Raw genomic sequence first — 27,016 nt, 5'->3', positions numbered from 1 at the left:
GAAGAGGGAGACGACCGGGGCGTGAGAATAGGACATCCCTTCGCCAAGCCAGAAGAAATCCAAGAAAAGACGACGACCCTGAGGCTGGCGCGGCGCGGGTGCCCCGTCCCTCAGACGAACGCACGGCGTCCGGGGAGCCGCGTAGCCCGGCGATGGCCCGGGGAGCCTGGCATTGCCTCCTCTGTTGCGGCGTCTTCCTCTGGGCAGGTAAGGTGGGCGGGGCGGCGGGGCTCGTCTAGGCCGGGGTTTCGCTGGGTCGTTCTAGGGGCAAAGGCCGGGGAAGCGCAGGGAGCGGCAGTTTCCTCTCCGGACAAACTGAGGAGGCAGGGTTTCTGTGGGGTCTCCCCTTCCCGCCTGGTGTGGGACGGGCCGGATTAAATGCCGCCCTCGGTGGGGAACAATTCAGAAGGGATCGGGGGAGGTGGCAGCAGCGGCGAGGCAAAGACAGCTTCCCCGGGCAGATAGCCTCTCAGCGATCAAAACTATCGTGAAGCCAAGGATACCGTGGGGCTTTGATCATGGATTCTGTGGGGATTTGGTCAAGTTGCAGTTTTGGACTTCAGCGCTCAGGATCTCCAGCCATGCTTGCTGGAGAATTATGGGAGTTGTAGTCTATAAAAGTAACCTGTCTGTAGTTCGTTGTTGTTGTGTGCCATTACTGGCAACCCCAACAGAGTTTTCAAGATGTCTTTTGTGAGATATTCAAGGGGTGACTTACAATGGCCCAGGTGGCCAACACTGACTGGAAATTGAACCATAGGCTTCCTAGTCCCAATGCAACTTTACTGGGAGGCTGAATCACTCTGATTTGATTCACAGCTTATATTACGGCTGAATTCGCACTCATCATCACACAGACTTGCAGATTGATTTCAGGAATTCAGTGTTCACACTCAATTTAATATGATTCATATTTCAGCCCACAGCCTCCTCCTTTCCTTCCTTCCTTCCTTCCTTCCTTCCTTCCTTCCTTCCTTCCTTTTCTCTAGTCCTGCATCTGTTGGTCTTTTTATGTCAAGTCAAGTTGTTTTGAAAGGGTTGTACAGTGTTCCAGAAAAGATGGCAGCATTCCAACATTCTTCTTAACTTGTTCATAGTTTTTTTTAAATTCTTTCACCCAAAGGTGATCTAACACTAAACTAATTTTCAAAGTGTTGGCAACGTTAGGCTGTACAAGTATGTGAACAAGAAAAACAAACAAACGAAAAGGACAACGTTGTTGTGGCACCTTAAAGACTAACTGCTATACTGTATTTTAATGTGAGTTTTCATGGAACATGTCCACTTCTTCAGACATAAGAATGAGAACATAGAGACTACATGGCAAAACATTCATTCAGGGGTCTAAGATAAAGGGACAGTGGTGTTTGGTTGCATTTCACACCTAGCAATGATTTAGGACTCTGTTTGGTATTCAGTTATTTTCTTTTGAAGCATTGTTCTGTAAACAGCAACAATGATTAGTGGCTAAAGGCAACAACAGTAGAAACAACATTTGGTAATGAGTTAAGAATGACTGGCTTAACCTGCAAAGCTTTGCTATTTATATGTCAGTTTTAGTGATAAGGTGATTTAGTACTAATCTCATATGTGTCAAAATTAAAAATAAAAAAATAATTGGAGGAGAGTCCAGAGGGAAAAATGTGGGGTCAGGTGTTCCCACAGTCCTGAACATCACACCTCAACTGCCTATGTCACCAAAACACTACCTATGGACATGTACCCCATTTTTACATGAATGAATGAACTGATCACATGGAGGAAAGTCCTTTTTTTCTGACTTGCAAAAAGTAGGAGCCCCTAGTGTATCATGGATACCTGGATGGGCAATCTGGGAGGGGTGGCCCTCTCTCAGATGTGCCCCCCAGGTTATACCATGCAGCATCAGGACAGATTGGATGGGGAGGGAGAAGGGTCACAATAGTCTACAGAGACTCTATACATGCCAGTAGGATCGCCTAACTTTGGAGCCCAGGCCTAGAGAGTTTGCACCTGACTGTGGGGCACAATGATAGGTTTGGAATGGTGCTGTGTACCGTTCTCCCCGTGACCCAGCAGTGTCCCTGCTAGCGCTGGCCGAGTTCATTTCAGCATGGATGTTGAGGTCACCCAGACTATTGACAGCTGGGGACTTCAACATCCATGCTGAACTAGAACTATCTGGCCCGGCCCTGGAATTCATGGGTGCCATGACAGCCATAAACCTATCCCAACATGTTATCTGCCCTACACATTCAGCTGGCCACACTCTGGACCTGGTGTTCTTGACTGCAAAGGTGGATAGTGATCTGAGGGTAGGCATTGTGAACTCCCGGCCTCTGTAATGGGCAGATCACTTCCTACTGAGATTCAACCTGTCTGTCACGAGCCCCCTCCGTGGGGAGAATGGACCAGTGAAAACGGTCCACCCTTGCAGGCTATGGGAGAGCTTCTGGCTGATCTGATAGATGACCCTGTTGAAGCCCACATTGAGATATGGTATGTGGAGACGACCTTGTCGGTTGACATGATCGCCCTCAAAAGCTGTCTCCACTCCAGAGCTGATCAGAGCCACATAGGGGGGGTATCATTGATTGGGTTGTGAACATAATTAATTCATCACTGAGGGAGGGAATGTTTCCCTTCCACTTAAATGAAACCATCATCCAACCCATCATCAAACACAACCAGTTAGCGTTAGACAAGCTTAACAATTTCCATTCAGTTGCTGTTGCTAACATACCAGTCCCGGGCAGGGTGGTGGCCAATCAGCTGCAGTCATACCTGGAGGAGCAGGATTACTTTGACCATTCCAGTCTGGATTCAAGCTGTGACAGGGTACTGAGATAACATTGGTTGTGCTGCAGGATGACCTTTTAAGAGAAGCTGACAGGGGCAGATGCACCCTGTTGGTACTTCTCCCAGCGGCTTTTGATACCATTGACCACAGTATCCTCCTGGACAGGCTCTTTGAGGTTGGGATTGGGGGCTTAGCATTGAGCTGGCTCTGATCCTTCCTCAAGGACCATGTCCAGAGAGTTCAGGTAGGGGAGGAGGTGTCAGCACCTTGTGGACCCTTATGTGTGGGGTTCTTCAATGATAGGCACTATCCCCAGTGCTCTTTAATATCTATGTTAAGCTGTTGGGGGAGGTCATCAGGAGTTTTAGAGTAAGATGTCATCAGTATGCTGATGACACACAACTCTCAACTATATCTCTCCGTTATCACCTCTGCAGTAGATGCCATCCAGATGCTGGAGCATTGCCTGGTTGCAGTACTGGAATGGACCAGGGCTAACAAGCTCAAACTGAACCCAGACAAAACAGAGATTTTGCTCCTGGGGGGACCTCCGATAGGTTAGGGGAGATCGTCCCTAGGCTGGACTGTACTCCCCTTCATTTTAGAGATGAAGTGCATAATTTGGGTGTTCTTCTGGACCCGGCTCTCTCTTGGGAGTCCCAGATTGCAGCCATGTCCAGATCAGCCTTCAACCAGCTTAGGCTAATGGCCCGACTTCACCCCTACCTAGACGAAGACTCCCTCAGGACTTTGGTACAGGCCCTGGTCATCTCCCGGATCAACTACTGCAATGCCCTCTACATGGGGCTTCCCTTGAACCTGATCTGTAGACTTCAACAGGTCTAGAATGCAGCAGCCAGACTGATGGTTGGCGCAAGTAAATTTGACTACATCATTTCAGTTCTGGCTCACCTCCACTGGTTGCCCATGGGGTCCCAGATCAGGTTCAAGGTTTTGACACTCACATACAAAGCCATCAGTGGTTTTGGCCCATGTTACTTGTCAGAGCATCTCTCCTTCCTTCCTTCCTTCCTTCCTTCCTTCCTTCCTTCCTTCCTTCCTTCCTTCCTTCCTTCCTTCCTTCCTTCCTTCCTTCCTTCCTTCCTTCCTTCCTTCCTTCCTTCCTTCCTTCCTTCCTTTATTTATTTATTTATTTATTTATTTATTTATTTATTTATTTATTTGATTTCTATCCCACCCATCTGGTCTGGTCGACCACTCTGGGTGGCTTCCAATAAGAGTATGCAATTGTCCCCTTGACAATTTTTGTCAAGTCGTGTTCGACTCTAGGGGGCGGTGCTCATCCCCGTTTCCAAGCCATAGAGCCAGCGTTTTGTCCGAAGACAATCTTCCGTGGTCACATGGCCAGTGCGACTTAGACACGGAATGCTGTTACCTTCCCACCGAGGTGGTCCCTATTTATCTACTTGCATTTGCATGCTTTCGAACCGCTAGGTTGGCGGGAGCTGGGACGAGTGACGGGCGCTCACTCCGTCACGTGGATTCGAACTTACAGCTGAAGATCTACATATCTTACAGCACAGAGGCTTCTGCAGTTTAACCTGTAGCGCCACCATGTCCCAGCAAAAGGGTGCTCTACTAAGTACTAAAGATGCTTGCCATGAATGGTTTGAATAATTTCGAGACAGCAGAATTCCTTAAAAGTTGCATTTTTAGTTGAATTTGGAGAAAACGTTAGAACCATTTGTTGTGTTGAGCTATTTCAGTTGCTTTTTAAAAAGTTTATTCATTGCAAACAGCTAAAAGTCTGTAAATTTTGACAATAAGCCTGATTTGTAATTGGGAGGGGGTTGAAGAATTTTGATTACAACTGTAACTCTAAAGGCTGCCTTATCAGTGTCGAATTCCTAGAGTGTGACTGAAACAGCTTTTTTGTTTCATTAAAGCAGACTCTATGCCCAGTTTCCCAGCTTTGTTTTGCTAACGCAGACTTTCTCTCCTTACCCAATCTAAGAGAGCACTGATGTGCTTTGCATTAGATTTCAGTGCTTCTCCCTATCATACATGCGTCAAACCACATGAACATGAAATCTCATAAACAACAGGGACACCCAAATCCAAAAAATCCTTCACAGGCTGTATATATTGATTGATCTTTTAAAAATAGTTAGAAATTGCATAGACCTAGATCCAGACTTCTCCTTCATGGATTGCTGCCTTGTCGTGGCGAAGGGGCTTGAGTAACTCAGAGAAACTATGGGCTATGCCGTGCAGGGACACCCAAGACGGACAGGACATAGTGGAGAGTTCCGACTAAACGCAATCCACCTGGAGTAGGAAATGGCAAGCCACTCCAGTATCTTTGCCAAGAACGCCCCATGATCAGAAACAAAAGGCTAAAAGATATGACGCTGGAAGATGGGCCCCTCAGGTCGGAAGGCGTCCAACATGCTACTGAGGAAGAGCGGAGGACAAGTACAAGTAGCTCCAGAGTTAATGAAGTGGTTGGGCCAAAGCCGAAAGGACGCTCAGCTTTGGAAGTGCCTGGAAGTGAAAGGAAAATCCAATGATGCAAAGAAAAATACTGCATAGGAACCTGGAATGTAAGATCTATGAACCTTGGGAAGCTGGAGGTGGTCAAACAGGAGATGGCAAGAATAAACATTGACATCCTGGGCATCAGTGAACTAAAATGGACAGGAATGGGCGAATTCAGCTCAGATGATTATCATATCTACTATTGTGGGCAAGAATCCCGTAGAAGGAATGGAGTAGCCCTCATAGTCAACAAAAGAGTGGGAAAAGCTGTAATGGGATACAATCTCAAAAATGATAGAATTATGTCAATACGAATCCAAGGCAGACCATTCAACATCACAATAATCCAAGTTTATGCACCAACCAGCATTGCTGAGGAGACTGAAATTGAACAATTCTATGAAGATTTACAACACCTTCTAGAACTGACACCAAAGAAAGATGTTCTTCTCATTCTAGGGGACTGGAATGCTAAAGTAGGGAGCCAAGAGATAAAAGGAACAACAGGGAAGTTTGGCCTTGGAGTTCAGAACGAAGCAGGACAAAGGCTAATAGAGTTTTGTCAAGAGAATAAGCTGGTCATCACAAACACTCTTTTCCAACAACACAAGAGGCGACTCTATACATGGAAATCACCAGATGGGCAATATCGAAATCAGATTGATTATATTCTCTGCAGCCAAAGATGGAGAAGCTGTATACAGTCAGCAAAAACAAGACCTGGAGCTGACTGCGGTTCTGATCATCAGCTTCTCATAGCAAAATTCAAGCTTAGACTGAAGAGATTAGGAAAAATCACTGGGCCACTCAGGTATAATCTAAACCAAATCCCTTATGAATACACAGTGGAAGTAAAGAACAGATTTAAGGAACTAGATTTGGTGGACAGAACTTTGGATAGAGGCTCGTAACATTGTCCAGGAGGCAGCAACGAAAACCATCCCAAAGAAAAGGAAATGCAAGAAAGCAAAGTGGCTGTCCAACGAGGCCTTAGAAATAGCAGAGAGGAGAAGGGAAGCAAAATGCAAGGGAGATAGGGAAAGTTACAGAAACTTGAATTCAGACTTCCAAAGAATAGCAAGGAGAGACAAGAGGGCCTTCTTAAATGAACAATGCAAAGAAATAGAGAAAGATAACAGAAAAGGAAAGACCAGAGATCTGTTCAGGAAAATTGGACATATTAGAGGAACATTTTGCGCAAAGATGAACATGATAAAAGACAAAAATGGGAGAGACCTAACAGAAGCAGAAGACGTCAAGAAGAGGTGGCAAGAATACACAGAGGAATTATATCAGAAAGATTTGGATATCCTGGACAACCCAGACAATGTAGTTGCTGACCTTGAGCCAGACATCCTGGAGAGCGAAGTCAAGTGGGCCTTAGAAAGCCTGGCTAACAACAAGGCCAGTGGAGGTGATGGCATTCCAGTTGAACTATTTAAAATCTTGAAAGATGATGCTGTTAAGGTGCTACATTCAATATGCCAGCAAGTTTGGAAAACTCAACAGTGGCCAGAGGATTGGAAAAGATCAGTCTACATCCCAATCCCAAAGAAGGGCAGTGCCAAAGAATGCTCCAACTACCGTACAATTGCACTCATTTCGCACGCTAGCAAGGTTATGCTCAAAATCCTCCAAGGTAGGCTTCAGCAGTATGTGGACCGAGAACTCCCAGAAGTACAAGCTAGATTCCGAAGAGGCAGAGGAACTCGAGACCAAATTGCTAACTTGCGCTGGATTATGGAGAAAGCCAGAGAGTTCCAGAAAAATATCTACTTCTGCTTCATCGACTATGCGAAAGCCTTTGACTGTGTGGACCACAGCAAACTATGGCAAGTTCTTAAAGAAATGGGAGTGCCTGACCACTTTATCCGTCTCCTGAGAAACCTATATGTGGGACAGGAAGCAACAGTTAGAACTGGTCATGGAACAACTGAGTGGTTCAAAATTGGGAAAGGAGTACGGCAAGGCTGTATATTGTCCCCCAGCTTATTTAACTTATATGCAGAATACATCATGCGGAAGGCTGGACTGGAAGAAACCCAAGCCGGAATTAAGATTGCCGGAAGAAATATCAACAACCTCCGATATGCAGATGATACCACTCTGATGGCAGAAAGTGAGGAGGAATTAAAGAACCTTGTAATGAGAGTGAAAGAGGAGAGTGCAAAAAACGGTCTGAAACTCAACATCAAAAAAACTAAGATCATGGCCACTGGTCCCATCACCTCCTGGGAAATAGAAGGGGAAGATATGGAGGCAGTGTCAAATTTTATCTTCCTGGGCTCCATGATTACTTCAGATGGAGACAGCAGCCCTGAAATTAAAAGGCGCCTTCTTCTTGGGAGGAAAGCGATGACAAATCTTGACAGCATCTTGAAAAGCAGAGACATCACCTTGCCAACAAAAGTCCGAATAGTCAAAGCTATGGTTTTTCCTGTCGTGATGTATGGAAGTGAGAGCTGGACCATAAAGAAAGCAGACCGCCGAAGAATTGATGCCTTTGAATTGTGGTGCTGGCGGAGGCTCTTGAGAATCCCCTGGACTGCAAGGAGAACAAACCTATCAGTTCTAAAGGAAATCAACCCTGAATGCTCACTTGAAGGACAGATCCTGAAGCTGAGGCTCCAGTACTTTGGCCATCTCATGAGAAGAAAAGAGTCCTTGGAAAAAACCTTGATGTTAGGAAAGTGTGATGGCAAGAGGAGAAGGGGACGACCAAGGATGAGATGGCTGGACAGTGTCTGCAAAGCAACCAACATGAACCTGACACAACTCCGGGAGGCAGTAGAAGACAGGAGGGCCTGGCGTGCTCTGGTCCATGGGGTCACGAAGAGTCGGACACGACTAAACGACTAAACACACACAGATCCAGACTTGAATGAGTGGAAGATTGTTCATATGGTTGTATGTACACTCCAGCCCTTCTGAGGGTTTGGAAAACCCTTCAGAAAGGTGGGTGAAGCTGTATTGGAATGAGGGATTTGCCAGAATAATTGAGAGGGGATGGAATACTTTGTGCAAACAAAACCTCCATTCATAAGTGAGATCTCCATTTCACTTTGGCTGTGCCAAAGTGGGGTGGGAGGGAATCATGGCTCCCAAGATCAAGAAGAGCCTTGTAGACAGTTATTAACACAATTAACTAAACTGGTCTTAGTTGAAGAATTCTTGTCTTGCAGATATGTTTGGTGGGGTGTGGGGGTGCCATTCCCAAGGTTGCTAAGATGTTGGCTTAATCTACAGTAGAGGGCAAAACCTCCTGGATGATGTCACAGCTACTTCTGAGGGGCATGACTGCCCACCATTATTCTTTCTCATAGGTGACAGAGAGCTTGCTTAATTGTCTTTCCTTGGGCCAATCATAATGGCATTATGTAACCATTGTCCTATTTGAACTCTGTCAACTATCTGTGAGCTTGTAAGGTTAATAAAAGCACAGTCCTCCTGGGGGGGCAGGGCAGAAGACACCTCATTCTGCTTCCTCAGACTAGTCGCACTGCTGGCAGACATCCCTGTGTGTGGCTTACTTCTTTAACTTCTATCTCTAAGAGACTATTTGGTATCCTAATTACTTGTGATCACAAAGCCCATCAGCCTTCTCATTTCGTGACCCCAACAGTGGGATAGAAGAAGATGGCTTCTCAGTGGCCTAGACTGAGGAATTTTCTGCTCAGAGAAGGCTGCCCCCCTCTCTGCTGCCCTTCTCTCTACTAAGGAAATACCTGTTTATTCAAACCAGTTTCATCTGAGTTATTGCTAAAGATGGGAGGGTGGATTGATTCTTTTTACTGCTGGATCTCATATTATGTTTTTAATCTGTGCTTGTGGTATTGACATGACTCCTGGGTGTGTACATGTCAGCTGAATTAGGTCACTGCATCAGACGTTTTATAGTAACCCTTCATTGAGGTGTATCCAGAATTGTTGACTATTTTTCAGTTCAGTTCAGCCCAGTTGAATCTTTTATTTGGTGCCACACCATAACATGACAACGTTTGGAATCAGTCTGCTATAACTAGAATAAATCTGTTGGTGGTTACTGTAATAAGCAAAATGGCATACTCAGGCTCAAATACATTATATATCTACTTTATCAAATTTAATTTAAGAAACAATGGGATGACAGCCTCCACCATATTGTGCTTTAAAAGTTATTGGGGCATCTGGCTAGCAACTGCTGGAGACAGAGGGCTAGACATGATGGATTTTTGGTGTGATTCAGGTAGCCGATTAAAATACAGTGGGGTCTTGACTTGCGAACTTAATCCGTATTGGAAGGTGGTTCGCAAGTCAAAACGTTCGTAGGTCAAAATCTGCATTCCCATAGGAATGCATTGAAAACCATTGTAATCCGTATCTGCTCTGTACCGTCCATAGAAAGTAATGGGAAGGTGCTGTTCCGCCTTCTGCCACTAGAGGGGGATATTTTCTAATCCCAGGAAGGCGCAACAGGCAGCCCAGCCATTTCCTCCGAGCTCCGGGGGAATGGGCCGGGTGGAGATGGGAGCAGCAGCAGCACACGGTGCCCAGCCATCAAGGCTCCCCGCGGCGCTCCGTCCCCACCCGGCCTCCGTTTACAGCCCCAGCCCAGGAAGGTAGAACTGGCAGCCGGCCCCCACGGCGCTCCCTCCCTCCCCGCCCGGCCTCCATTTACAGCCCCAGCCCAGGAAGGTAGAACAGGCAGCTGGCCCTCGCGGCGCTCCCTCCCTCCCCGCCCGGCCTCCATTTACGGCCCCAGCCCAGGAAGGTAGAACAGGCAGCCGGCCCCCGCGGCGCTCCCTCCCTCCCCGCCCGGCCTCCGTTTATAGCCCCAGCCGGCTTCCCTTCATTTAGGCAGCCATCGCCCACCCAACCGCGCCGCACTCGCCCTCCTCGCTCTCTTTCCCCAGCCCCTGTTCCCATCACCCACCGCCCGCGCCCGCCTTGTTCCCCGGCGTGGAGCCCTCCCAGCGCCAGTGCCATCCCTCCGTCCTCGCCGCTGCCTTTTGCCACCGCCGCCGGAGCTCGGCTCAGCGGGGCCCACCCAGGACAGGCAGAGGCCCCAGCTGGGCTGGAATTCTGGCGGCCGGAAAGCCCCGAGGTGCCCCAATCCCGGATCAGGAGCAGCGCTGCCGCCTCTCGCCGCGCCGCCGCCACCCGGCTCCAGGTGCTTTCCCGCTTTTTTAAAAAAACTTTTGGGTTCGTACCTCAATTCTCCATCCACAAGTCAAAATGGATTTTTGCGGATGGAGAAGTACGTAACTCAAAAAGTTCGTACCTCGGGCGGTTCGTAACTCAAGACCCCACTGTACTGTATTAACAAAGCAGCAACTGTCATAATTTTGTTATGCATTCCATCAAAGTTTGGTATTTTTTGTTTATGAAATATTACATATATTTATATATATATGACAATTGAGAGTTAAACTTTTATAATTTAGAGAATATATCTGATAATCAGGGCTTGAAAAATGCACACGTCCACTCATCTGTGACGAATGAAAAATGCTGCTGGATGAGTCACAGCTCCCTCCCTGCCTGCCTCCTTCCCTTCCACCTGTCTCTCTCTCTCTGTCTCTCTCTTTCTCTCTCTCTCTCTAATCCTGCAGTCCTCCCCTCCCACTGCAAAAGGAAAACTGCCCTCTTCTCATGAGAAAAGAGTTTGAGTAGCACATAGAAATATAGCTCTGCAGGAGAATGTAGAGTAGTCCCATGCTGGAGAATATGATTCTCTACTCCACTCCCAATTTCAACCAAACGAGAACACATATGGGGTGGGAGGGAATCATGGCTCCTAAAGAAGCCAGGGGCTTTCGCTTTCAGTTTTATTTTTGCTGGAGACATTCAAAAGAAAGGCATTCAAAGTATAGGCTTCATGACCCCACAGGCATGCAAGTAATAAAGCAACCCAAGTCAGAGGGTATAAATCAGTGATTCCCAATCCCAATAAATTGCAAAGCTATACTCCGGTCATGCTGATTGGTGAAATTTTTGACTGACTGGTGAGACATTCTAAAATTTTTCAAGCCCTGTTGATAATACTTTTTATTCTTAAATACTTTTATAACACTTTAGCTATGGTCTTATGATTTCCTTTTAAGCACCGTATTTATTTTTGTTAAAGAATTTTTAAGCTTTGTTAGAACACTAACTTATATTTTTCATCTAGTTCATTACATTTTCTTATACACATTCTTATAGCACTATAGGTTTTTATAGTGAAGTTCTTTGGGATACAAATAACAGCATAACATACTGTATCTGTTTGCATATCATTCAATAAAAGAAGAAAAGTAAAGACTTTCCTGGACATTCAGTTTATCTGTATTGCATGGGGGGTGTAAACAAGTTAAAAAATATTCAGAAGAAGAAAAAGTTGTACAAGGTGTAAAATATTCCTCTGGATCATACTGGAATTATCCCCTTTGAGATAAAAGCTAGCTGTGAGGAACAAAGGCTTCTGATTTCTCCTTGGAGTCCGATGTACAAGTGGTGCCTCGCTTAACGATGTTAATTGGTTCCAAAAAACCATCGCTATGGAAAAACATTGTTAAGCGAAACACCATTTCCCATAGGAATGCATTGAAAATGAGTTAATCCGTTCCAATAGGGACGGATTGCCGTCCTTAAGTGAAAATCCCCATAGGAAACATCGCTAAGTGAAACAATGTTTCCCCCAAGGGAAAGCCATTCAAAAGCACTTCAGTGCTTTTGAATGGCTTTCCGATGTCTGTTTTCGCTCATTTTTAAGTGTCTTACAATGTTTGAAACCTGTTTTAAATGGTTGGAATAGTTAGTCCACCTTGTGAAACCTATGCACACTTAGTTTGACTTTGTTCTGAGTCTTCGTTAATTTTTGGTGATTTTTTGTTTTTTCCCTCATTGAAAACCATTGGACTGTCCGTCCAATGGATTTAAATGGGGAAAACAAAAAATCACCAAAAATTAACGAAGACTCAGAACAAAACCAAACTAAGTGTGCATAGGTTTCACAAGGTGGACTACCGAATCCAAGCATTTAAAACATGTTCCAAACATTTTAAGACACTTTTAAATGATCGAAAACGGACATCATTAAGTGAAATTCCCCCATAGAGAACATCGTTAAACGATGGGGAAATGTTCTCAAAGAAACCCATCGCAAAGCGAATACATCGTTAAACGAAGCAATCGCTAAGCGAGGCACCACTGTATTTCAATAGGACTCTTAGGGAGAAGTTCAGCCATCAGCTTCTCTGAGCAGACAATACGTAATGACAATAATTTAATGCAGCTATCCCTGTGGTATATAAGAAGAATGGGGGTTGTAGTCCAGCACATCTAGGGGCTCTCAGTTGGTGACAGTTAAACTAATTATTCATTTTTCCTGATAACTTGATAGCAGTGTTGGCATGAGGCTTTCATATGACCTTTTGACAAGTTCCCTTCAGTAGAGTTTCCCTCTCTGAGTTGGCTGGTATGTCTCCTTGCCACTGTCACCACTGCCCAGTCACCTGATTTCTCCTCTGGGGCAAACTGGGCATTGTTGACAGGCAGTGGAGACACCATTGGGAAGTGGAGGTTGTTGCTCCAGTGACTCATATCATTGCTTACATGCTTGAAAAGGGAAGGAGCAAGCAAGAAATAACAACCGGGAGGGGGAGGACAGCAGGAAGTTAGGTTTGATGTTTCTGGGGATAGTACAGGACCCTCAGATAGTATACTGGTCTTAGCAGGTGCTTAACAATATTAAGGTACCAATAAATTAATCTCATCTTTTTTTCCCCCTAACACAGTCAGTAGTTAAAGCTCCACTGAAGTTTTTCAAGGAAACAGTGCCACAGCTAAACATCGTTAAATTGTAAGCCCTACATAGAAGAATGCCTTGCAAAAGTTTTTTTTTTACAATGGCTGAAATCTATTGGCATCACTTGTAACCATGGCAATTTAGGAGAAATTAAAAATTACAGGTTCCCTACTGAAAGGACCTGAGTTCCATTATTAAATCTCACTTCTTGAGATTGTTTTTGCACTTCGAAAGCAGCATAAATGGCTATGATCTAAAGTACATTTATTTGCAATAAAAATCTACTGAAGTAAATAAGTCTTAAAAGTATCTAAAGTGGCTAGACTGTGGCCACTATGTTCCACTGGCATTTTCAATTTTTAAAAAACCATCAAATACTATCCAATGCCACTGTATTTAATCATTCTAACCTGACAGGAAGGATCATGAAAATGGCTTTCAGGATCCAAGTACTATCTATGTTTCCTTTACTGTAACAGAACATTTTGATGTCAAAATGGAACACTTTCTAGTTTACACTTTTGTGGTAGCTGAGATGTTTTTTTAAAATCCAGTAATCCAGCAACTGCTGTCCATAAAGAAACTAGTGTGCTTAGTCAAGTGCTTCGGTGAGTCATAGTTCCTTTAATGTTTGCAGTAGATTCCAAGATTGCGTAAAAGTTTCTTTTTTGGAAAATTCACTGCTGATTCATTTTCAAGCTGAACAGAAATATTATCTTGAAAAATTATGTCATATTCTTGTGTTTTACAACAGCAATTGTCTGCTATGCAGTCTGTAGAATCTGCAGTATCCATCTTGCTAGTTAGGCTACCTAAAAGAAAAAATAGCTTATAAGACCAGCCCTGAGTATGCATGTGTTGTTATTGTCCACTCTTGTGGAACAGTGATTAAACTGCAGTACTACAGCAGTCAAGACTCCGCTCATGACCTGAGTTTGATCCTGGACTCAGGTAGCTAGCTCAAGGTTGACTCAACTGTCTATCCTTCCAAGTTTGGTAAATTGAGTACCCAGCTTACGGGGGGGGGGGGGATGTGTACCCTGTAGAAAAAATTGTTAACCGCCCAGAGAGTGCTTTAAATACTATGAGGCAGAATATAAGCAGCATACTTTCCTTTCCTTTTGCTTTGTTGCTTAATTTATTGATTCTGTTTATGCTTAATTTATTGATTGCTGGTCCAGGTTCCTTTAAATTTTGCTCTATCATGCCATTTTTATTTGGGAACTATTCTTAATAGTTCTCCTTAATAAGGAGAAGGAAAACTCCAATTTCAAACCTCCACTGCCTTGTGGCTATATCCACTGATGGAAGAGGCTTCAGGAGTTAACCTCAAGGCAAAATCCAGAGCTGGAGTCCCGGAGGCAGTTTGTGTCGTTCTGGCAACTCCTGCAACATTGCAGGAACCAGTTGTATTAGCTCTTGCCTTTCCATTGGACTATTTCAGCGATGTGGAGAGGGGGGATTTGCTGCTTGGGTAACAGCCTATCATCCGTATTATTTTACCCAGGCTTCGTGCTCTGGAGAAGACACTCTAGCTTCGCATACAGCGTTGCTGTTCCAAGTCCTCCATACAGAGCACGCTACCATAGTCTCTTGAGACTGAAGGATGGCTAATCTATTCTTAATAGTGGGTTGTTTTATTTATTTATATATTTTATAAGCCACTTTTACTCTTTTTCATTATAAAACCAAGGTATACACTTATTAATAAAGTTTTTAAAATACCTTCAAATCAAAGCAAAAAAAATTGACTTGATTTATACAGGATGAAAGGCGAATATCCTGTAGCATCTTTAATATTCATGGTATTTTTCAAGACTGAGTAAAAATGTCCTTTACGGAAAATGCACGACTGGTTTGACTCATTTTCAGGCTGAACAGAAGTACAGGAGAATGTATCATCATTTTATCTATGCTATGGTATCTTTATGTACATTTGTTACCACTGTGTGTATGAGGAGTCTGCTCAAAGAATTAATCAGTTATATATTATGCATGTTTAAAGGCATGAGCTCCATGCAGTTAGTGAAAGAATTTGACTAAAAAAGTGAAATTTATGTATTAACAGTATGTTATGTTTATACATTGCAGCCTATGGAATCGTACCAGAACCTCAAAATCTCAGAGTTCATTCAGATATGCTTGAGAGTATTCTCCAATGGGATCCACCTAACTTTCACAAAGAAAATGTCACTTACAGAGTTCAACATAGGAAGTATGTGTGAGGAAACTGCCTAATAATTTTAGTAATATTGTTTTGAAATATTTATGTTACATTGTTATGCTGCCTTGTTCATTATTGGTGAATTTATGTACAACTGAAACCATATGCAACTTATTTTTTCATTGGACTAATTTTCCGGTTAATTCACTGGCAAACAAATTTGGATAGACATTTATTTTAAGAAGTTGGAGCGGTGTTGCACATGAGTTCATTAATGGCGTCATGCACAACAGTTCATCTATGTTTGAAATAAATCCAGTGAGAGTATTTTCCACAAAGATTAATTTGAAGGTACGTAGTATATACCCCAGAACATACTCTACTTCACCATGGTACAACCACAAAGAACAGATGATCACCCTACACAAAGTATCCTTGCAGGGTAAATTTAAGTACTAAATTGGAGGAAAGAATACCCTGACCACTACTTTTTGTGTGTCAACTTTGTGTCATCCCTATCACATTGCTACTGTTAATTTGTTTAATTGGGATTTGTAATTGGAAACATGTGTCACGATCCCCACGTGGCCCATTTGTTTCACCAAACTAAGAGCTCACGCTACATGCCCCTCAGCTGCCACCAGTTGGTTACATCAACATTACCTATTACTAATAATTGAGGTCCAGGCCATATGTCATTTAAAAAGAACCAAATACAGATTGTTTATTGTTACAGATGTTGACAGAATAAGCAGTGTTGTTAATTCTTAAACAGACATTCTCCTTTATTCCTCTCCCACCCAAACTCCAAAACTTTCAAACTCCCAATCTCATCCACTCTCTCGAACTCTCAGTCTCCTAGCTCTCTATCTAAACTCCCCCTCCTCCTGCTGAGTCACTTAAATCTCATGATTCCACCCCTCCAGCACTCACATTGGTTTATGCAGATAGCATATGAATATTCATGACCTGGGTGGATGCCACAACAGGGTTTAGCGTAATTTTAATGTCCCCGTTGCCTTAGATTAGCTGAACAGGGAGATGCTTAACTAATAGAAATAGGAGTCCCTTCTATGCAAAGAATAGGAGGTACTTTATGTCATTCTCCCAAATGAGAATTCAGGACAATACTGTAATTGGTGGGGATATTGGTAAATATTTGAATCTTGAGTCCCAAGCCTTAAGTCCAAACAAGATTTTTTCACCAGGAAAAAAAAAAAACCCTGAGGGGCTGGGTGTTTTCCAAGTTGTGATTTGAGTCACCAGTGTGACTTAAGTCCCACTTGACAGCGAGTTCCGGAACTCAAGTCCCCATCTTTGCTAAGTGGGATTATGGACAAGCAAGGATCCTGAAGCAGTTTAGATGAGGATTCTGACGAGAATTGGGATGTAAAAACTTGGAGGTCATTCAGGTTGAAAACATGTTGCTCTCACGCAAAAGACCAATCCTCCCAAAGATTCAAAAGCTGTCGTTTTGGAAGCTGGGGTAATGAGAGTTTGTGAGATTTCACTTTAAAGGCTTTAGGGTTTGCCATGGTGAAACAACACTTACAGTGATTACAGTGCACTTTAAAACGTGTGATTCATCCTTCAATCACTCTGCTTTGGCGCATTGTTTTTTTGTTGTCTGGGTCAACTGCATTTCCCATATTTCATGCTGCACATGATCTACAGTGCCTCTAGATAAAGTTGTTTTTGTTATTTAATTGTGCAATCTTACTGCCCCATTCTTGAAATTTTATGTGATATTGAGCTGGCAGTGTCTTTTATTTGAAACCTCTCTGCATTTTCCTTCCCACTGGTTCCTGTCTCTTACCACAGAAACACCTTGAAAGAGAGAAAAATGAAATAGCTGCATAGGTGTTTTTTTTGTTGTTGTTGCTTATTGTTGTTTTTATCCGATAGTACCGGGCATTGGCCACCTGGAATCACCCACAGTACCTTAACTTGTTTGATTTTGAAGAATTAATTTACTGTATCCATTTGTTTTAAAATTTGAAGTGACTAGTTTACTGGCTACTCAAAATATAGAATCACAAACCACTGAATAAAATACTTTGATTTTTGAAAAATAAAACATCTGAAAGCCTGTTCAGTGAAATCCTCATAGTAAAATATAATGCATTTTTAAAGTACTCTTGGGAGGTTTGCTCAGACTAAAGGAGGCCAAGCTCTGACTCCAGCTGCTCTAGCTACTTGTATGAAGAAGAATGTGACAACAGATGGGCAGAAGCATTTTCTGTGATATGTAGGATCTAGAAAAAGGGTGGATAATCTCCATGGGACTGAAGGCCACTGTCCAGAATTAACGGGGGGGGGACCACACACACACACTCTAACTTGCATTTAAAAAAAAATAATAATGCAGTTGCTATGTATTGTAAAGGTTGCTGCAGCAGGTTTTTGTTAATTTAAAAAAGAAGTGATTTTTAAAACTGAAAAATCCCCTTAAGTGCCATGATGAAAAAAATTACTTTTAAAAATTAAAATGAGAATATGAAAAAAAATGCCCTCCAAAGGTACTCTCTGAGCAAAAATATATTGGTGCTGTGAGCACAAAAATGATGCTGGCGCTGCATATGGCCCGCTGATTATATTTGATCTACCCTAGTCTAGAACAAGACTGGCATCCTAAATTATACCTAGATTTTCATAGAAAGCCTGTGTTTCTATTTGCCCAGTCTTTTAAGACACCCTTTTAATGCTGTGACATTTTTGCATCACTCAAAGTTCCTGGTCTTTGGAGGCAAACTGAAGGGTAAGCATGAAATATCTGCAGGAAACCCAGTCTACTTTTAAAGTTTAAGAATACACCTGATATAATCATGTCATAAGTAATTTTAGGAACATGGATGTTCTTTTAAAACTGCAGTTTAAGTCTATAATGATCTGATTTCATAAATAAGAAAGATGTGACCTAGTCAGTGAGCCATTGGGGCTGAACAGAAATTTGAAGTGAAGTAGAACCAAAAATTAATTTGGTTTTATCACGTATCAAAAGGTAGTGTTTTTCAACATAAAATTCTAATTCACAAAGTAAAATGTAAGTGTAGAATTAAACGATTAAGGCTTTAAACCTGTACCCACATATATGGGAGTAATCCCAACTGATGTTGGTAAGGCAGGGGAGTGTATGGTTAATTTTGTAACCAAGTCTAATAATTGTTTTCAGATTTTTTAAAAAACAAAATTCAAATACAGAAGGGTAAGAATGAAAAATAACACCATAATCTAGTGCTTGACTTTAACAGTGATATCCTTGTTTTCATAGATAATATATTAAATCTTTCTTTTCACAGAGATTATGACAATACATTCACTGACTTGTGCAACAGAACTGAAGTCACAGAATGTAATGTTTCAAGAATTCAAATATATGGTTCTTCCTTTCTGAGAGTCAGAACTGAGTTTCAAAATAATACATCAAACTGGGTATGCATCACCTTCACACCACTTGCAGACAGTAAGTCATTCTAGTTTATTTATTATATTCTTATTTCATTTTCCACCGTAAAAAATAGCACCAAGATGGTGGGAAGCAGTGGCATTTTTTCACTTTGATGTCTCCCCCCTGCAACTCTGTTTTCCCCTCATCTTTTAATGGATTGGTTTCAGCAGGAAGGAATTAGCCTGTGCCTACTCCAGGGGGCACCATCTGACTTGCGAATTACAGTCATGTTTCGGGCATATTGAGGAGCTAGGAAAGATGTAGATCCTTCAGACTGTCAGCCCCTCCCACACTACTCCCTTAATACCCTCCTTGAATAGCTCTTTTCTCTTAATTTCCAGTATTGGAAAGACAATAGCTGTACAATTCTTCTGGAAAGACATCTCTGAGGTCATATATCTCACTGTCTTTCTCTTTTTCTCTGTTTAATCATTTTTAAAACTATTCATTAGAAATAGGCACAAACTTTGGTTCAGAGGTTTGTGCCGGGTTGTACATGTGGCACAGCGTGTTCCCTTCCCCTACCTCCCTGGCCAATAACCCATTCACCAATCAGAGCATACTCTCCTCCTCCTCCTCTTTGGCTGTTTGACCAGTCCCCTGCAGGAGCATGGATTTGCCTGTCTTGACTCCTTGTCTGAGTGGGTGATCAGCCAAGGAGGCAGGGTAGGGAAGCCTGTGCTCCTGCCAGAGACTGGTTGAACAGCCAAAGAGGAGGAGGGCAGAAGCATGCACTATCTGGCGAGTCATTGGCTGGGGAGGTGGGAGAAGGGAGCCACAAATCTGAACCAGCACAAACCTCCGAACCAAGCTTTGTGCCCATTTCTACCATTCACCTAATTCATTTTTTAAAAAGTATCATACTGATGAGTTACAATACAGACAAATTATAGTAAAGAAATTTAAATTTGAACACAGTATTGAAATACATTATTCTAGAAAATTATGGAACAGAATGTGATCAAGTTGTTTTTAGCTTTGATTAAAGATTAATAAAATGTTGGTGCTTTTCATGGAAATAAAGGAGTTTTCTCATGATACCCTTGATTGGATTAGTGTCCTCTTAGGATTTTGCCTCTTTTTACTTCCAGGGGGCCTTTCTGTCTGGCTGCGTCCGATAGAACAGAGGTCCCCAACCCCTGGTCCATGGCCTGGTGCCAGTCCAGGCCTGAGCTGGATGAACCCGCGGAGACAGACCTCCCACGCCACCCTTCACATACACTCACCCCCACACAGCTGATTTGCACATGTGCATGCATTTCAGCACACCCGTGCGAGCGCCACACCATTTGTGCATGCACACGAGCACCCACACAAGTGCCGCACCACCATTTGTGCATGTGCATGAGCACGCGTTAGTTCATGCATGCACATGAGCGCGGGGGGTGCCCTGCCTTCCCCAGCCAGTCTGTGGGGTGAAGAAAGTTGGGGACTCCTGCAATAGAATATTTTCATTTTTTGCTTGCATGTATTTGACTTACTTGGGCAACATTAGCCAAGAACTATTTTAGTAACTGATTTTCAAAGCTCATGTTTACAGGTTCCATATCAGTGTTTCTAATTTTGCTAGTTTTTCTGGCCATTCTGTGTGCTTTTACCAGTGGCACAGTGCTATTTATATTTGTTTTTATAAAGGTATTTTTTTTCCAAACCCACACTCTGACAAAAAAGGGGGGGCTGGGTAAGTTTAAAGGAAACTAGACCAGAAGGAACTGAACTACAGTGGACCCTCGACTTACGGAATTAATCCGTACTGGAACAGTGGCTGCAGGTCGAAAAGTCTGTACGTTGAGTCTCCATTGACCTACAATGCATTGAAAACCGATTAATCCGTAACCGGCCATTTTTGTGCCATTTTGGGGTTTTTTCCCAGTCTGTAGGTCGATTCTCCAGCTGCAAGTCGAACCTAAATTTTGCAGCCAGAGAAGTCTGTAACTCGAAAAGTCTGTAAGTGGAGTCGTCTGTAAGTCGAGGGTCCACTGTATTTAGTTTGACAATTATTTTTATATAGTTTAAAGCTGGATTACTAACTGCACTTTGGAATTTATATGAATTATCATATCATTCTGAGAGCACATAAACTGATTTGGAATACATGGGATCCAGACATACCAATAACATTACACAGTGGTGCCTCGACTTACTAACGCCCCTACTTATGACCATTTCAATTTACAACCAGCTCTGGCAGCAAAATTTTGCTTCTACTTGTGACCGAAGCTTCCATTTACAAACAGAAAAAAGGCAGGGAGAAAGGGTGGGAAAATCAAATAGCTAACTGTAGGTAGCGACGAGGCTGCTTCTTTGTAGCTCTTTCACCCAGCAGTTAGAGAGTGTGCAATCGTAGGAGGCCACCTCATAAGGTAGAGTGCTGTTTTCTGCTTTTTAAAAACTTCTGGGTGTTTTGCAGCATGGATTTGGGCTGGGAGGTTATGTTTCCGTGCTGTGATGGGTCTTGGGGGGTTTGTTTGTTTTTGGGTGTTTCCCCCATTTCCAATGGGTCTTGGGGGTGGTGGTTGCTTTTTGCTTTGTTCTCTTTGCATTTCCCATCTGCTCCCTTTGATTTCTGTGCATTTCTGACCTGGTCCCTTTGTTCTCTTTCAATTTCTAACCTGCTCCGTTTGTTTTCTGTGCATTCCCAATGTGTCTTGCATGCTTCCCTTGCTTTTTCCTTTGTTTTCTTTGCATTTCCAGTCTGCTCCCTTTGATTTCTGTGCATTTCTGATCTGTTCCGTTTGTTTTCTGTGCATTTCCGATGGGTCTTGCACACTTGATTGCTTTCCTTCCCCACCTCCCCTTTGGCCGGAAGGGATTAATCGCGTTTCCAATGAGTTTTGCAGTGATTTTTTTTTTTTTTTGGTAATTTTTTTCTTTGTCTGGAATGGATTAATTGCATTTCAGTGCATTCCTATGGGAAATTGTGCTTTGACCTACGACCATTTCAAGTTACGTCCATCTTCTGGAATGGATGGATTATGGTCGTAAGTCAAGGCACCACTGTAATATGGAACCACCTTGCCTCAAACCTAATATTTTGGGGGAAGTTTGGATAATATTCTCCCTTTGTAATCATTGTAATTATCCTGTCTTTTCTTATAGCTTCTTCCAAATTGACTTTTGGCACATAACAACAACATGTTTTACTTCTTCCTTAAAATCTACATTTTATTGTAAAAATCTGACCTTCAGCCTCACCTTCCCTTTCAAAAGGGCTACCTGGTTTCAGTTAAATTTCATTTGCCCCACATATTTGGTCATGGTGCTCTCTCACTCTCTTCATCTATATCACAATCCTGTGTGTAAAGATCTAGGGGTAACCAGCTACTTCCACCATCTGTTTCATGCTATGTCTCTTTTATCTCTCTCTCTCTCTCTTTCAGCAAAGATTAGTCCACCTGATATACAAGTTGAAGTCTCACAACCTAGTGTCTTGAGTGTACAGCTCACAGATCCTTATTTTATACATAACGGTGCAAGATATTCCATAAAAGTTTTTTATAGTACTGTGGCTTACAGGATTCACATCTGGAAGAAAAACTATAGTGACAAACAGGTAATGCTTACTAGAGTTTCTGGATATGTGGTTTCCTGTTGTGATGTGTGAGTGGTCTTTTCAGTTTCCTTCCTGCTGTAATGTTGTATTTCCTCCTGTTAGGATAGAAAATTAAATACATCATTCACTTTTGAAACCATATCTGGCCTGGAACCTGGGACAACATATTGCCTTAAGGCTCAAGCATTTATTGAAGAGTTCAATAAAAGTGGAGAATGGAGTGAACCTTTTTGTGTCAGAACAAGTAATGCATCTTATGCTGGTAATGCTTTTTGATTAAATGCCTGCCCATAAGAAACACTATTAAAAATTCTGTACTCTTCCTCACCACATACAGATCATATTAAAGAAAGCATCAACTTCTTTATAAAAATCACTTTTATAAAATCTATTATAAATCATGCAGTTTTATCCTATGTCTGATTACATTAGGGGGGAAAAGCTGGTTACATTAGTTTAAAAAAAGCCCTGTATTCAAATCAGACTTAGCATCTTTTAAATTGATATAGAAAAGGTAAATTCATGACGCATGTGGAAGCATGAATTATTTTGACAAGGAATTATGGTTTTCTTGAGAGGGACCCATATTTTTGCTCTTTTGCCAGAGGGTTATTCATTTTAACTCTGATGTTGAATCAATTTAATTTCTAGTGATTCACCATATATTAACACCTCTGTTGGCATAAATTTTTCCTGAATTGGTTTCGCCCATCTTTTTGAATGCTAATTATCATTGTATCATATTGGACTCTTGTGGCCTTTTTTAAAAAATCCAGTCTACTTTACTGATTCACAGGCAGTCTTAAAGGATTGCACTGAGGAAATAAATGTGCATTTACTCTTTTTTTTAAATAAAACCCTTTTGAGATGTGATCCTGTCTCCTTTTTTCAAGAGCTAAACTATTTCTCCATCTCAGCTTGAGAGGGTCATTCCTTTGGGAATGAGGAGGGGAGAGAAGAAGGGGAGAAAGAGAAGAAGAAAGGAAAGAAGCTTTGGTGACATGTAGTTTTCAATCCCCTTTTCCTTCTCTCTCCCCCTTCCCCACATTCTCCAATCAGCAGTGTTACAAAGCCAGTGAGCTGTTCTTTTTAAAATAAAAACTAACTTGGTTGTTGTGGGTTTTTCGGGCTCTTTGGCCGTGTTCTGAAGGTTGTTCTTCCTAACGTTTCGCCAGTCTCTGTGGCCGGCATCTTCAGAGGACAGCATTCTGTGCTTTGGAGTGCTGTCCTCTGAAGATGCCGGCCACAGAGACTGGCGAAACGTTAGGAAGAACAACCTTCAGAACACGGCCAAAGAGCCCGAAAAACCCACAACAACTATTAGATCCCCGCCGTGAAAGCCTTCGCGAATATATAAAAACTAACTTATTTCTAGCTATGCCACTTAGAAATATTAAACAAATTCATAGGTGGTAACATAACAAAAATTAGTAGCTCAAAATGTTGGTTTCTTGGGCATGACACAGAGCTCCAAGATTGTTATGTAAACATCATTGTCTGACAATGTCTTGAAAAAGCAATACTGTACTTTAAATAAACACAATTTAAATTGCAAGTGTAGTCTCCAACATCAGTTCAGCAATTGAAAAACACTGGATAAAAAGTTGCTCCAAGGGGAATGCACACAGTAATTCAAATACTATGTGACTGCCACATGACTTTAAATCAGTTTCAATAACACTGCCACATATTCCAAGGTACATCAGCAATGTAATTGCTGATGTACCTTGATCCAGATATACAGATCCAGATATACAGCAGCAGTTGGTGACTCTGATTTTAAGCAGCTTATTGATTCTTAGTTGTAGTCAGTTTGAGCAAAAATGATGGATTTATTTTGGAGAGAGGGTCAGTTCAGTATCCCAGGTAGGTCCTGTAAAGCTGGGACTAAGCTACAGAGTAGATTCATACCTCCAGTGAAGTCTGAGGCACACCATACTCTACAGACACAGAAGTGAATTCTACTAACTTCACATATTGGCACTGTCTCCCATATAAGCTGAGGGTGAGCAAGCAGCATACTTCCCATCTGTGTTTTGTAAGTTTATTTAAATATCAATTAGAAAAAGTTGAATATAGAACAGAAAGTTAAATCTTGTAGGCATGAATGAATTAAAGTGGCCCTTAAATGGGACTGGTATATTATCTTCACTTAGAATGAGACAAACAAATAATGGGGGAAAATATTTTCATTTCTTCTGTGCAGCTATATGCAAATTTAAGTCCTATGGTTGTAATTTGTAATGAAAAATATTATGAAGTACTTAGCTTTTAAAACAAAAGGTTGTTGGTTCAAAATGATACGACTCTATTTATACATGTCAATCATATACTTCTCAATGAATAAAGACTTGAGATTTTTCTCTTTTCTCTTACAGGTATAAATCCAGTGCTACTGATCCTTATCCTACCATTAGTATTGATATTATTTTCTTGCTGCTGCTTTATGATTTTCCGTATTTATCGACGTATCAAATATGTCTTCTTTCCTTCTTATTCTTTGCCACAGCATTTCAAAGAGGTTTGTTCTTTTATGGTTTGTAAATATGGTCCTTTAACCTCTATTAAATATTGGGCAAAATACTGGTGCTGTTACACCAGCATAAATCAGATCCAGGCGCTGGAGATAATTGAAAGCTTCCCATTCCCCCGTTTCAGGTTCTGAAACTCCCTAGGGCTCCCTTTTGCCCTGATGTGACCTTCTGGAACCTAGGAATGGGGACGGGGTGTTCACTAGAACAGGATAATTGGATCCATGGAATTTCCACCATTGAATTAGTGGGTGATAACCTTAGTTAGCACTAGCAGTTTATTGAATAAAAAACTAGCTATGATTCAACTTATGAATTCTTGCAAGGATACTGATTTGTGAGATAAACGGTTTGTAGCATTTAGTGTGGGCTTCATAATATAAAAGCTAAAAAATGTTTTAATATAAACATTTAGGATTTTAATGATTTTCATTCCTCTGGGAAAGCCATTCATCAAACGATATGTGTATCTTGTTTTAAAGTAACTATTGAAAGTGCTGGAAATGGACGAAAAATGTATTTGTCTTTCTTCCCGCAGTTTTTAAACAAGCCTTCATACAGTTCACAGTTTCTTACATCTCAGATTCAAGGAGAAGATTATACCTATGAGAAGATTACTATCCTTTCAGAGGAGTTGAAAAATGGTGGTAAAGAATCTGAGGAGCAATTGAACAATGCAAAACAACAGCTCAAAATATCCCAGGAAGAAACCTACAATCTAAAGACAATTCAGACTATATAATTTTGGTGATATTTAAAATAATAACATGCTGCACCATTAGGCACTTAGTGGCATTTACAAAGCAGCAGTTTACAATTTGCACATTACAGATTTCAAAACGATTATTTTTGTGAACAGATTTTTAGAAGATACTTTTTTTGCTATGTGACGTGATAAGAAACTTGTTTGTTGTGTTCTGTTTTGAGAGTTATTTATATATCTACAGTATATTGATAGACTGAAACCTTAATTATAAAACAAAATGTAGGCAAAGTGTTACTCAGTTTCCACTTGTTTAAATTACGTTGTATCCTCATCTATGTTTTCCTTTTAAGTGCATCTGATTTAATTTAAGTGAAATATGTCAATCTAAGCAGAGTTTCGAGGGGTGTATCACTCACTCAGTTTGTAACTACAGATTTAAATTTCATGTGTGAGTGCAGATGGCATCTATCTGCACAGTATTGCTTTTAATATAACTTGCATGCTAATGTTTGTAACCACAATCAGGAACAACTAGTTGCTTGAGTATTTTTTTAACTCTTGTGTAGCAGGACAAGACATTTTAGACCTAAGCCACATTTTGCTACTCAAACCACAAAGAAACAAACAGCATAGTTTTCTTCATTCATGTCAGAGGCAGTGCAGTGTTTCTTCCAAAATGGTAGGATCAGCTGGGCTTCCACCAGACGCCATAGCCACCTCTCTCTCTCCTCCCTTTCCACCACCTCCTTTTCCTCTCGGAGTCTCCTGCACCACTCTCGGGCTTCTGACTCACCGCAGTAAGGAGGACGCAGTGGGAGCCATTTTCTCCTTCTGTAATTGGCTTCCTCTGGGGACCCAGACCTTTTCCCATTTTCCAGTCCAGGGGTCCTCTACCCAAATAATTTCCCAACCACCTGGTAAAACATCTACCTCTCCTTTTATATTCCCCCATTCCCGCCTCTAGACGGTCCTTCCCCTTTCTTCTCTTCTTCCCCTTTCTTCCAATTCTCTGTCTGAGTGGCTACTGTCATCTTTGACAGTTCCCATTCTAACTCACAGGTATCCACTCCCCGTTGTATAGTCTCGACGGGTGGTGTGGGTGGGTCTGTTTGTGCCTCCTGCTCCTTTCTAAGGGAGGAGGACACTCAGGGGAGTTTCTACCCTCTCGCCTCACATCTCATATACTGTATATAAGACACCTCTGATTTGGCAATTATTTAGTAGGAGTGATACAAAAGAAACACGTAGATCCATTGTGTTTCGTTACCATGTTTTACTCAGACATCCTGAGACTGTGCTGCTTGCTGAAGGGTTGCAGTAGGCTTGCACCTCAAAAGGACAATAGAAGACAGAAATGATTTCTGTAGTGCGGTTCGTGGTTACAGATATGACTTGGTGCTGGTTTAAAAATTATGTCATTGTATGAAGAACTCATGCCTCAGATCCATTTTTTTGTCACTGCTATACCATGCATTGAAGGGTCCATGATTTCTGTGTTGTACCCTGTTTCCCCTAAAATAAGACCTAACCTGAAAATAAGCCCTAGTATTATTTTTCAGGATGCTCTT

At 42.0% G+C, this 27,016-nt stretch overlaps 1 protein-coding gene across 1 annotated transcript; it reads left to right on the top strand.

Annotated features, from left to right (window-relative positions):
- IL10RB (interleukin 10 receptor subunit beta) lies at positions 1–26,878 on the top strand. Its single transcript, XM_020796209.3, has 7 exons — positions 1–207; positions 15,138–15,261; positions 18,510–18,673; positions 22,039–22,211; positions 22,314–22,473; positions 24,590–24,732; positions 25,281–26,878. Exons 1-7 carry the CDS (start codon positions 153–155, stop codon positions 25,482–25,484), a joined length of 1,023 nt encoding a protein of 340 aa, XP_020651868.3. The 5' UTR covers positions 1–152; the 3' UTR covers positions 25,485–26,878.
- Positions 26,879–27,016: the final 138 nt, after the last annotated feature.

The sequence above is a fragment of the Pogona vitticeps genome, chromosome 3 (genome assembly GCF_051106095.1).
Source record: "Pogona vitticeps strain Pit_001003342236 chromosome 3, PviZW2.1, whole genome shotgun sequence".
NCBI lineage: Eukaryota > Metazoa > Chordata > Lepidosauria > Squamata > Agamidae > Pogona > Pogona vitticeps.
This window is presented reverse-complemented; position numbering and strand designations above follow the sequence as displayed.

Excerpts from the sequence above, each read along its gene's own strand:
- IL10RB (XM_020796209.3), top strand. The coding sequence starts at position 153 with ATGGCCCGGGGAGCCTGGCATTGCCTCCTCTGTTGCGGCGTCTTCCTC. Across the intron at positions 15,262-18,509 it reads TACAGAGTTCAACATAGGAA|AGATTATGACAATACATTCA; the intron begins GTATGTGTGAGG and ends TTCTTTTCACAG. Across the intron at positions 24,733-25,280 it reads TGCCACAGCATTTCAAAGAG|TTTTTAAACAAGCCTTCATA; the intron begins GTTTGTTCTTTT and ends TTCTTCCCGCAG.